The sequence below is a fragment of the Eschrichtius robustus genome, chromosome 15 (genome assembly GCF_028021215.1).
Source record: "Eschrichtius robustus isolate mEscRob2 chromosome 15, mEscRob2.pri, whole genome shotgun sequence".
Classification (NCBI taxonomy): domain Eukaryota; kingdom Metazoa; phylum Chordata; class Mammalia; order Artiodactyla; family Eschrichtiidae; genus Eschrichtius; species Eschrichtius robustus.
This window is the reverse complement of record NC_090838.1, coordinates 7568269-7581677: the sequence shown is the minus strand read 5'-3', so window position 1 is coordinate 7581677 and position 13409 is coordinate 7568269. Positions and strand designations below refer to the sequence as shown.

The window sequence follows — 13409 nt, the reverse complement described above, 5'->3', positions numbered from 1 at the left end:
GGAATTTAATGTAAAGAATTGTTACCCAGGTATTAGAGAACTGAAAAGGCAGAAATACTGAGGTATTGATAAGAGAGGCCGTGGCTTCAGGGAGCAGCTGACACTCCAGAGCTGGGCGGCAGGAGAGAGGCAGGTCTGAGAGCCGGGACTCAGACCTCCGTGGAGGGCTAACAGCTGGCCGTGGGGTCCTCGAGGGTAGGGTGAGGCTGTTCCCGGGAGCGGGGGAGAACCACAGAGTGGCCTCCCCGCTCTGCTGGAGCCACCTGTTGTTGCCAGGACAGAGAAGTGTTGGCAGGTGATGTCACGCCAGCGGCAAGCAGAGGGGAAGCGCAAACCCCATCTCCTTCTGCCTTCCCGTCCCGACTGAGATCAGCCACCAAGTGATACAATCATTTCCAGCTGGACATTGTTTAAAGCACATGCACACACTTTCAGTGCAAAAGACTAGTGACAGATCTTTCCTTTTTCCAGATTATTTGTTAAGTTTTTAAAAGCAGTGAGTGTGTGTGTATATTGGCCAGGTCAGGCTAGGACACGGAGTCCTCTGTCCCTGCTCTTCGCTTTAACCTTTAAAGCTAAATTGTAGGTATTTCAGTACAGCTTTTTTTTTTTCACCTCTACTAGAAATTGCCAAAAGTTAACAAAGAGCTGGCACTTAAATTAATTGAGGAAGAGGAGGAAAAGCAAAAATCTACATGGAAAAAGAAGGTTAAGGTAAGATTTTATAAGGCAGAGAAAATATTGATAAATAGTCTCTCCATTTTCTTGACAGTAACTTGTATCTTTTTACTTTAAAAATGCATTTAGTTTTCTATTTTCCCTGCTTTTAAGATAGTATGTGCTCAATATGGGAAGTTTGTCAAATAGAATATAAAGAAGAAAGTCACCCATATAATTCTATCCAGACAAAGGCATCATTAATATTTTAGTGAATTTCCTTCCTGTCTTATTTCTCTTAAAATTATAAACTATAATAGCAGGATACTATTGTATATATAAAATATTTATCCTGGTTCTATAAAATAACACACATAGCTTCCCATTTTTATTAAAAATTCTTTCATAAATATTTTTGAGAGCTGCATATTTTATCTTGTGCATGTATTTTAAATAATCCTTTTATTGTTAAATATTGAGTTTGCTTATTGTTTTTCTCTGTACTAACCAGGTTTGTTTATAACTTCACAAGTAACCAGTTTTCATTTAGACTTGGCATCATTGGGACTGTGCACTCCTATGAATACTGCTCTCCACATTCCGTTCCTAATGTAAAAGAGAGAAAGATCGGTCATGAACTAAGTAAGGGTCAATGCTTCATTTAGCTGATGTTGTCAAGACAGGAGGAGGTTTTTCTAATTTTCCCGGATATGCGAAGGCTTCCTCGTTCCTCCCCAGTGCTGTTTTCTCACCTGTTTAGATCAGGCAGGCAGATGACCAAGCTGGGCTGTCCTCTGGAATGAGGTGTAAACATCCGATCTCTCCTGCAAGCCTGCAGGACCTGCCTGAGTAGATAGATGGCCGAACCTCGTATCTGGGCCGGCTGTGTTGAGCTCTCAGGAGGGGATTGTTTGCTTGTTTATTCTTTCTCGGTTCTCTCTCTAGTTTTTAGCCAGGTGAGTGAACGGGAGATAAGTGAGCTCTTCATGTGTTTATTTTTGTACCACTCTCTTCAGTGACGTCAGGGGACTGCAACTAAAGGGTCTTGTGTCTGGCCCCCTTGCTAACTAGTTGTGTCATCATGGGTGACCCTCAGCTTCACTGGGTCATAGCTTGTTCTTCTATAAGATGCAAGAGTAGGACCAGCGAGGGGCGTTCTTGGCGCTATGATTTCTAAATGGGTTCACTCTCACTGTTCCCTCTGTCGTCCTTGGCCTCCTCATCCTTTCTGCATCCTCTTATCCTGGTCTGTTAGCTTCTTTTAATATGCTGTTTTTTCCCTTTTTTTTTCAATTCTTTTTAATTTATTTTTTATTGGGGTATAGTTGTTTTACAGTGTCGTGTTAGTTTCTGCTGTACATCGAAGTGGAGTTCCCTGTGCTATACAGCAGGTTCTCATTAGTTATCTATTTTATACATATTAGTGTATATGCATTGATCCCAATCTCCCAGTTCATCCCACCCCCCCCACACACAAGTAAATACGTAGATGGCTTTTACGTTTCTATTTTCATTACATGAATAGTATACCAATGTTGAAGCAATGACTTAAACTTGTTATTATATGAATTTTTACATCTATATGCTATGGCTGTGCACCTTCCTAATTTACATCAGTGTATTAAGTATATATGTATATCTTAAAATGTTTAAAATGTAAGTGCTTCCTGCTACCTTGACTTTCTCCTCAGAGTATTCACATTGATTTATTTTCTTCCTTTCTTTCTTTCTTTCTTTAATAAATTTATTTATTTATATTTTTGGCTGTGTTGGATCCTCGTTGCTGCGTGCGGGCTTTCTCTAGTTGCGGTGAGCGGGGGCTACTCTTCGTTGCAGCGTGTGGGCTTCTCATTGCGGTGGCTTCTCTTGTTGCAGAGCACGGGCTCTAGGCGCGCGGGCTTCGGTAGTTGCGGCACACAAGCTCAGTAGTTGTGGCTCGTGGGCTCTAGAGCGCAGGCTCAGTAGTTGTGGCGTGTGGGCTTAGTTGCTCCACGGCATGTGGGATCTTCCCGGACCAGGGATTGAACCCATGTCCCCTGTATTGGCAGGCAGATTCTTAACCACTGCGCCACCAGGGAAGTCCCCACATTGATTGTCTTGTTAGCCCAGCCTGAGGATGGTTAGGGAGGTAACCTTTCAGCTTTATATGTCATTCTGCAAGCTTAATGGAAGTGATCTTTGGATTTACATGCCCTGAAGTTTCAGTAAGGAGGGAGTGGAGCTAATTTAGGCTGCAGATGTATTCTTTTCTATGTTTTATGCTTATGAGTCTTTATTACATTTAATGTTATAGAGAGTAGGACACTTAAAATTTAATTTTGATACTTTGTGCAGCACGGTATACACAGTTCCGGAGCCTTTTTAAAGGCCTTATGATTGTGGAGATGTGGGGGAAGCGTCCTTTTCTCACCATCCCCCCTCTGCTTCACAGACTTTTGTTGAGGTAGGGACGGCTGGAAGAGATGTAGAACACAGGCGGCCCTTGCTGTGCACGTTAGTGCAGGGTGGTAACAACGAGCCTGGGAGCTGAGAACATGCAAAGTGATCTGTAGAGTCAATGGGAAAATCATGGTTGTCTGTGCCTTTAAAACAGTTTTAGTCAAAACATTTATAGGGTTATCCTATAAAGAATCATCAGACTGTGTGCTATTTCTACTGCAGGTGCAAGGAGGAAGAACCTTGGAAATTCTTATCTTCTTCCATCAAACAGTTCCCCTTCAGCTGTTGGAAGCTGGAAGCACGGTGTTTGTAGCTGTGTGAACTATAGAATCCCGCTAGAAGGTGGTGTTTGTAAAACATGCTCCTCGTCTGCTCTTAGTGGCTTGCTGACCCAAGTCAGGCTCCGTTATCAGAGCTCAGTTTCTTTCCAGAAACACTTAAATATAGTCATCTAAAAATCTGAGACTGTTATTAGACAGTTTGTGTGATTCGTTGTTTAACAGTTTTATCTAATTAAATGACCTGGGGAATTCCCTGGCGTCCAGTGGTTAGGACTTGGCGCTTTCACTGCCAGGGCCTGGGTTCGACCCCTGGTCGGGGAACTAAGATCCCACAGGCCGCGTGGTGTGGTTCCCCCACCCCCGCCCCCCCAAAAAAGACCTTAAAAACGGTTCCTGAATTAAGGAAAGACTCCTTCATTATAATTGTAAAGAATACTTGAAAGAATTGTGAAATCCATCAGCAGTTCATTAGTCTTGTCTGGTCTTTGAATTCAGCTCCTTAAGCCCTCAGGAGCTTTAATAGCTCTGGTGACTTCTGATGTGAAAGTCAGTGTGGTGCGGTTATGTTCTGCTTTGGCTCCAGCTGAAATTTCATGGAGGCCAACGGTGAAATACGTTTCCAGATATCGCTACCACTGATAACATAATTAAAGTCTAATAAGATGTTTACCTTTCAGTTGATGTTGCATCTGCAATGGCAAGTGACCCACCGCATAATAATGTCAAGAAACATTATCTGGACCTTATCCAAACTTAGAAATTTGGTAGTGTTAATTGGTGGTATTTAGTATTAGAAATTTGGTATTAATTAATTTGGTGGTATTAATTCTAATTAAGAATCAATTCATTTGTTCTTTCAGCTTTATTCTTTCAATCCAGGAACTTAGGTTCTTCAGCACTTGGAAATTTTCTTAAAAAAAATTTTTAAGTAGTCTTTCCCTGCTGTGATTCATGGTCACTTGTTCAAATTTAAGAGTGAAAGATTTGAAAAGCTGAGGGGAGGCTCTGAGGTGGAGACAGGGCTCCTCAGTCCTGTGTGCTGACCTGGCCAAGCTGTTTATTTGGGGAAGCGCCAAATGGCAGGGTCTTCAGCCTTTCCCTCAGCTGCTCCGAGTCTCCTGACTGGAGGGTGGTGGCCTGGCTGCCAACATTCCGAGGACTGAGAACTCCCATCAGGAGGGCTTGGGGCGGCGGGGTGGGTGGCACCTCAGCCCCTCGCCTGCACCCCCTGGTGCCAGGTGCTCCCCTTGCCTCCCCGTGCTGTGGGCCCGGCTGGCCACGCCCTCCCCTGCAGAGAAGCCTTCCTTCAGCTGGAGACCGCGGGGGCTAGACCTTCCTTTCTTGCTCCTGCAGCCTCGTTGCTCCTGTTTCCTTTCCTGTCCTTCTCAGCGTTAAGGGTCTGTGTCTTTTTAAAGCCCCTTTTCTGTTGTTTTAGTGGGGTTTTAGCAGAGGTTAGAAGATGCTCATGTTCGAACCACCATCTTTACTCAGAAGTCTGCATCACCTTAATTTCATAGATACCATAGCATTGAAAGAATTAATCTGTTTTAAATGTTAAGTATTTCTCGTATATGTCACTGTGTTGGGACAAAATATTGATAATAAGCATCCTACTCAGATCTACACATAATACACTTCTTTGAGGCAGGGCTGTGGTATAAACAATACTTTAAGATGTTTCCTAAATTCCAGTGGCAAGTGTTTGGCATATGCACATGTGTATTTGTAGGGCAGCTCGCTAGCCAGACGCTCGTGAACTACTACAGCACATCACTAACTACATCTCATCCTACTTTTTTTTTTTTTTTTAAGACAGCTGTGAAAACAAACAATTAGACTAGGAAACTCTCTGATGGAAATATTTTTACAGCTGGGTTAGAAGAGTTTTTATTTTATATTTGTTCTTCTAAGGCATACTTGTCTTTAGGCAATGCAACTTATTTGTTTTAAATTAAGGGAAAAAAAGAATACTAGCCAACATATCCTTTTCTAACATGTTTCTCAGTTATTTGTTAAATGTGATAACTTAATAATACAGTAAGATGAAAAAGAAAAGATTTCCCTTGGGATTTATATGTATATACATGAAACCTGAAAATGTATAACAGGCCAATAGCTATTCATGTGGTCTTTGGCAGTATTACGTATCCTGTGTTTACAGGTAACTCCAAAATTTATCTGGTTTATCCCCCTCTTCTCTCCTGAGTCCTGGTGCCTTGATTTTAGGCACCTAATGGTGTCCATCAGAATCCAGATGATGTTCTCCTTGAGCCATAGACTGAGTTAACCAGTCTTAAATGGAACATAATTTCTTTGTTTAACTTTTCTCATGCACTGGATTTTTTTTTAAGACAATTTTTACTTTAGAACAGTTTTACGTTCACAGCAAAATCAAGAGGAGGGTACAGAGATTTCCCATATACCCCTGCCCCGACACATGCATAATCCCCCCTCCCCCCATTAATATCTCCCACCAGAGGGAACATTTGTTACAATCGATGGACCTACATTGATACATCATAATCACCCGGAAGCCCACAGTTTACATTAGGGTTTACTCTTGGTGGTGTTCATTCCATGGTTTTGGACAAATGTATAATGACATGTATCCACTATTAGAACATCAGAATATTTTCACATCCCCTCAAATCCTCTATGCTCTCTACCTATTCATCCCTTCCTACTGAGCCCTGGCAACCACTGATCTTTTTACTGTCTCCATTGTTTTACCTTTTCTACAGTGTCATATAGTTGGGATCGTAGCCTTTTCCTATTGGCTTCTTTCTCCTTAATAATATGCATTTAGGGTCCCTCCATGTCTTTTTGTGGCTGAAAACCTTCTTTCTTTTTTTTTTTTTTTTTTTAGCATATAGTTGAGTATTTTCCTTTTTTTTTTTTTTTTTAATTTATTTATTTATTTTTGGCTGTGTTGGGTCTTCGTTTCTGTGTGAGGGCTTTCTCTAGCTGCGGCAAGCGGGGGCCACTCTTCATCACGGTGCGCGGGCCTCTCACTGTCGCGGCCTCTCTTGTTGAGGAGCACAGGCTCCAGGTGTGCAGGCTCAGTAGTTGTGGCGCACGGGCCCAGTTGCTCCGCGGCATGTGGGATCTTCCCAGACCAGGGCTCGAACCCGTGTCCCCTGCATTGGCAGGCAGATTCTTAACCACTGCGCCACCAGGGAAGCCCCCTTCTTTCTTTTTAGCGCTAAATAATACTCCGTTGTTTGAATGTACCACGGTGTACTTACTATTTAGCTACTGGGTGTCTTGGTTTCTTGGTACATAATTTCTTGTCCTTTATTCCATCCTATGCCTCTTTTTCTGATCATCTCCAATGATGGATCCTGACTTACTGTATCTCCAGCTTTCTAGTCACTTAAGCTAGACACTTGAGAGAAATTTTTAACCCTCTTTTTCAGTCTTCCTCCTCCCATCTCATCTGTAGCTGTATCTATCAATTCGAACTTAGAAGTGTATCTCACTATCATCCTTTCCTAAAACACCCTTAGATTCCAGTTGCCCTAACTCAGGCCCTGTCTCTTTTCCCAGTTTCCTCAAGAGGCCTCTTCGTCTTCCTCATGACTCTGGTTTCTCCCTCAACAGCCCATCATGTAGCACGCTGCTGCAGAATCGCAAAGCAGGCTTCTTTTTGTCATCTGAGATTCTTTTTTTTTTTTTTTAATTTATTTATTTAATTTATTTATTATTTTTGGCCGCGTTGGGTCTTTGCTGCTGCGCGCGGGCTTTCTCTAGTTGCGGCGAGCGGGGACTACTCTTTGTTGCGGTGCGTGGGCTTCTCATTGCGGTGGCTTCTCTTGTTGTGGACCACGGGCTCTAGGCACCTGGGCTTCAGTTGTTGTGGCTCATGGGCTCTAGAGCACAGGATCAGTAGTTATGGCGCACGGGCTTAGTTGCTCCGCGGCATTTGGGACCTTCCCAGACCAGGGCTTGAACCCGCGTCCCCTGCATTGGCAGGCGGATTCTTAACCATTGCGCCACCAGGGAAGCCCTGTCATCTGAGATTCTTGATGCACTCTTCTGTCTGTATCTTTCTCCTCCTTATCCTCTTGTTCCCTAATAGTTTCCCCTTACCTGCAGAATAAGGCCACGGTATTTAAAATTCTTTACAATCTGGCCTGATCAAGAATTGCTTTTTCAAATTTTGCCATTATCCTTGCATTATCTATTGCATTAGACTGTTCACCACTCCTCAGTGGTCTGGAAATGTTCTTCCCAAATTTCTATCTGTTGAAAACTACCCATCTTTTAAGCTTCCTCCCCGATGCATATCCCCTGTGAACCCTTCTGAGGTGTACCTTGTTGGAATTACTTTTTACCTCTCTGCTCCTAGAGCACTTTCAACTCTGTTTAGCATCCTTTTTAAGGTGCCTTGTAGCATAGAGGTTTGTTTGTTTTTTGCTCATTAGGTTGTGGATGCCTTGGGATCAGGAGCTAGAACTTACCTATCTTTGTTTCTTCCTTGAATCTAAATCTGTCTTGGAAATGATACTTAGGGAAGACTTCGATATATCTCAAATATATATTCAGTATATCATAGAATTTTAGTAAGGGTTTGTCAGATTTTAGGTACATACGGGTAATAAACAACCCAAGTTCCTTAATGTCTCATGGTTTACCAATTTTTTGTGTAGCTCAGTTATACAACATTCTGAGCTCAACTACTTACAACCTTATTTACTCCCAGTAGTGGAGAAGCAGCCAGTAAAATAAAGTCTGTTAAGTAGAGCCATAGTTTACCACAAACAGGTTCATTTTTTCCAGCCTGTGCTTAGGCTGTTTTCTTTACAAACCATGTTAAGTAGGTTAATTTATCTGGTTTCCAAGCCTATTGCAGATAAGGAACAATAGGAGAGCCCTGAGCGTATAAGATTATCATCTGTTTAAGTGAACAGATAAGTTTACAGTACCTTCTAGAAAATGTTTCTGTTCAGAGTGGTATAAATAAAAGGGAATGCAGTGTCAGTCCTGAGCTATCCAAAATGGGACTCAATAGTAAAGTTTTATTATGTCAAAATCGCAGTCTCACATTATATCCTTTGAGAACAATTAAATGGCCTAGGAGAAAAAGATCGACGAGGCTGTCCTGTGAGGAAAGGAAATATCCCTTAGGTTTCCGAGTAACTCAGAGTCAGTAAACTTACACCACCAGCTCCCCACCTTGTTAATTCTTGACTTATTATTGATGCATACTTCCTCTCCCGGTTTTAGAATATGAAGTTGAAAGTCTCACTAACTTTCATTCAGTATAGTAGCTATGCTTAAAAAGCCATGTTTCAAAAACATGTATTTTCTTGAAAAATGTTTTTGCATCCAAAAATGTTAATTGAAGAAAATTCTTTCCAATGTATTAAGCATAAAGTTAGGCCAGAAGACTCAGTCTTAGCTCATTGTGTGCAACGGCCAACTAATACATATTTTCTGTGAAATAGGTGAATAGAATTTGATTGTGGGTAAGAGATAAGCAATTAGAAAGTTCTGGAAACTGATTCTTTTAACAATTTCATAATAATTTAATAAGTTGTGCTTTATGTAGCTTATTAATTTATTATTGAGTAAAATGTTTTTAAGCCATCTTTCTGGTCAGATTTTATTCCAATATTAACTTAAAATTTTGACATTCTTTTTCTTATAGAGCCTTCCTAATATTCTCACCGATGATCGATTTAAAGTTATGTTTGAGAACCCTGACTTCCAAGTAGACGAAGAGAGTGAAGAATTTAGGCTTTTGAATCCACTTGTTTCCAAACTTTGTGAAAAAAGGAAGAAGAAACTAAGACTCTTAGAGCAACAGGAACTTCATGAAAAAGTAATGTACTCTTTATCATTTAGAATTTGCTCCTGTTTGTTTAAAATAAAGTTTTCTGTGTAAGTTGAAAGAGTCTTTGAACAAACTTGGGCTGTAATTTGTTTGACCTTCAGCTTAGGAATATATCTTATTTAATTAAAGATTTTTTTCCGATGCATGCGATGTCACGTACTCTGATGGGCTAATGCTGTTTAAGAGAAAATAGTGTGTCAGTGTTTTTGGTTGGGGGAGAGGAGCTGCTTCTTACTATTTTTATTTTCAGGAAGAGGAGGAAGAACCGGAAGGAAAACCAAGTGATGCAGAAAGTTCTGAGAGTTCGGATGATGAAAAAGCCTGGGTTGCAGAGGTCAGGAAACAGCGCCGACTTCTCCAACAGGAGGAAAAAGTGAAGCGGCAGGAACGGCTCAGGGAGGACCAGCAGACGGTCCTCAAGCCCCAGTTTTATGAGATCAAAGCAGGCGAAGAATTCAGAAGCTTCAGAGATCCTGCCACAAAGCAGAAGCTGATGAAGTGAGTAGCACAGCCTTCAGTGATGGTTCGTCGAGTTGTCCCAGCCTTGCTTTTCTCCTTGCCCTAAAGGTGGCATTTGGATCTTTGGAGTTAATGTGAGGGAAGCACCACAAGGCCTGAGGGGAAATACACTGGTCTTTACTGTGATTATTTTTAACAACTTTTTGAGGTACAGTTTACATACAGTAAGGTGCAGGGTGTGGCCCCATGAGTATTGGTAAATATATACATTGGATCACTTTTATACTGCAGAAGCCACTCTCTTAAATTATGGTGGTAATTAAGAGGTAACAACTTCTTTAACAGGAAGTTATTTTTAAAAGTTAGAATTTCAGTTATGTTTACCGTCATCGTAGTTTACCTGATTATTAAAAAGGTCACTTGGAAAATTTGCCAGGAATTTTAAGTCTCTTGTAGGAAAACTGAGAGATCAGAAAGAGTGGTATTCTAGAATAGTTGAACACATAGAGACAGAAAGTAGAATGGTGGTTGCCAGCGGTTGAGGGGTGGGGAGACATTGCTTAATGAGATACAGAGTTTCAATTTGGAATGATAAGAAAGTTCTAGAAATGGGCAGTGGTAATGGTTGCACAGTAGTGTGACTATCCACTGAACTGTTCACTGAAAAATGGTTAACATGGTGAGTTTTATGTTATATATATTTTACCACAATAAAAAAATCAACCTTAAAAGAAGTGGTATTATTTGAACAGTTTCAGTTGTCAGGTGTCTAAGTAAGGAACTAGCTGGGTACGTAAGCCCAAAACGTGTATAAGCTCTAAGTCACCCAGGTCTCTGCTTTGAGAATTTCTAGGCTGAGTATTGATATACAGGATTTGGATGTGATAGCCAGTCAGAGTAGAGTACCTTGTAAGAAGAGCCTAAAGGTCTGGGGGGCCAAGGCAAGGGGAGGAGGAGGAGGACCCGAGCAAGACCGGCGAGGCATTAGGTCAGGGGCAATACCAGCGCTGTGCCCCGTGCTTTTCTAGCTCCCACCTTCCCGTTTTGAAAAATGTGGTTTTTCAGACAGAAGAAGGGGGAAAAGGTGGGGAGGATATTGATAGACAGGCTGACTTGTCTCTGGAATGGAGATATGCCTATTCATCTTTATTTCAGCAGTTTCTGGCAAATATCTGGGAAACCAAATGTTGAGCAAACCCTTCAACTTAGATCCAGGAGCACCTAGAAATTCTGGTTCTGACTTAACAAAAGAGACGTTGGTAGACAAAGAATCTAGTAATAGGCTTAATATCTTTTGAAGAAATTTTCTTTACCTGCCAACCTCACTTTTTTTTTTCATAACAACTTTCTTGAAATATAGTTTATATAACATAGAGGTCACGTACTTAAAGTGTGTAAGTCGTTGGTTTTTAGCCTATTCACAGGGTTCTGCAGCCACCACCGCAGTCAGTTTTAAAACATTTTCATCACCCCCAAACAAAATTCCTTACCCCATTGGTATTCACCCCCATTTACCCCACCCCATCCCCGGCATCCACTAATCTATTCTCTGCCTCTATAGATTTGCCTATTCTGACATTTCTTTTTTTCCTTAATGTTTATTTATTTATTATTTGGCTGCGTCTGGTCTTAGTTGGGGCACGCGGGCTTCTCTCCAGTTGAGGCGCATGGGCTCCAGAGCACGGGGGCTCAGTAGTTGCGGCGCACGGGCTTAGTTGCCCTGCGGCATGTGGGATCTTAGTTCCCCGACCAGGGATCGAACCCACGTTCCCTGCATTGGAAGGCAGATTCTTAACCACTGGACCACCAGGGAAGTCCCTGACATTTCATACAAATGGAATCATACAGTACATGGCGTTTTGTCCAACTGCTTCTACTTGGCATGATGTTTTACATGTTCATCCATGTTGTAGTATGTGTCAGTAGTTCATTAGTTTTTATTGCCGAATAATATTCCAGGGTAGGGATATACCACATTTTATTTATCCATTTATCAGTTGAAGGATATTTGTGTTGTTTCCAGTTTTTGCCTATCACAAATAATGCTACTATGAACATTTGTGTGTGTGTTTGCATAGGCATGTGTTTTCATTTCTCCTGGCTGCGTACCTAGGAGTGGGATTGTTGGTCCCATGGTAACGTTATGTCTAACGTTCTGAGAAACTGCCACACTGTTTTCCAAAGAGGCTTCTTCATTTTACGTTCCATCAGCAATATGTGCAACCTCGCTTTTTATGTAGCTGTCATTCTTAGATTTTTATTCGGAGTCCTACTCAGAAGCAGAGGGAAGACTGCTTGTTTTCAGTATTCTGATTCCGTGGAGTGAATTTCTTTGTTAGATTATCTGCTGTTTTTGTCTTGCATTATTTACCCCTAGCTCCTGGATCAGTACCTAGACCCGAGTAGGCACTTGATAAATCCTTGTGAGAGTGTGAATCTTCTATGCCTCGCCTACGTGTCAGGCAACTCTGGAAGTTACCCTTTCAAGATCTGCTGAAAAAGAACTCATTTACCTGAAACCCAGGAAAATCTGGGAGCAGTTGTTTTCAGGGTAACCATGGTAACAGGAAGCCACGATTTCGGGGTGGGAGACATGGCTAAATTCACTGACATTCTTGTTTTGCCTGTGGGTTGTAGTAGGATATTAATGTAAAAAACAAAAGGGATGAAAATTTAGTATTTAATGATAAATAATAGCTAAGTTAACGCGCTGCAGTTACACGTTCTTACTAAGTTAAACGTCAATAAGTTAAACAGTTTTTTTGAGAAGAGGAGCTATATGAGTGATAATACTTACACAAGCTTAAAAGCCAAATCCAGTTGCTTAAAGTAATAACCCTTTGGTATGAATAGCCTGCAGTTTGCTGGCATTTTGGCACATACTGCTTATTGAATTCTGGTCTTGACTGGATTATTCTGGCAAATTCTGAACTTGTAATATTTTAATGTTGTTTAATGAAGCATTGGACCATTTATCCTTCAGACAGCTATAGTGATTCCTTATGTTTATTCTGTGAGTTACCACAAGGCAATCAACAAAACACAACATCAGAAGCAAGTGTATTATGTTTAAAAGTTCACTTGGACTTGCCCAACCTTAAAAGCATTTCTATAAAGGGAAAAGTGAAGAGTGAATCCCGACTGGGTACTTGAGTGAGTCCTTTGCTTGACGTAGTAACAGGGCTTTAGATAAATGCATATGTCTGTCAGCACCTTTTCGTATGCCTTCCAGTATGCTGCGCTTTGTTTGTGTGTCTGTTCATCCACCTGTCAGCCTCTCCACCCACCATTCATCAGTCAAGCATTCATCGGGTGCCTCATGTGAGCAAAGTGCTGTTCTAGGCCCGGGGGATGGAAAGGAAAAGCACAGCTCACATGCCCGTAGCATCCCCATTCTCGCTGACGCCGTGAGCTGTCCAGAGGCCTGGGGAACGTGTACAAGGGAGAAAGAGGGTCAGTTTTTAGAGATTTGAGGACGTCTTTATTAGAGGTCCTATTAAAACTGGTCTCTTGACAGAAAAAGATGAGCACAGAAAGCAGGGTGGGAAAGCTGGCATTCTCGCCGAGGGCACGGCGTGGAGAGAGGACTGCTGCGTGGGAGTGAGGGAAGCGCGGAAGCACTCTCGTTGTGCAGCGGGAGCGCAGAGTGAGTGGCAGGGGCCCAGCTGACGAGCCGGCCGGAGAGGCGTGTTGGGCCCCGACCCAGGTCCTGGCGGGCCAGGGAAGGGTTTGGGCTC

General features: G+C 42.0%; 1 protein-coding gene across 1 annotated transcript in view; it reads left to right on the top strand.

Moving 5' to 3' along the window:
* NOL10 (nucleolar protein 10) overlaps positions 1–13409 on the top strand; it is an 86477-nt gene that overhangs the window by 60587 nt on the left and 12481 nt on the right. Inside the window, exons 17-19 of the mRNA XM_068565005.1 lie at positions 625–714; positions 9028–9201; positions 9464–9711. Of these exons, the coding sequence (XP_068421106.1) occupies positions 625–714; positions 9028–9201; positions 9464–9711 (512 nt within the window). The remainder of the gene's footprint in view (positions 1–624; positions 715–9027; positions 9202–9463; positions 9712–13409) is intronic.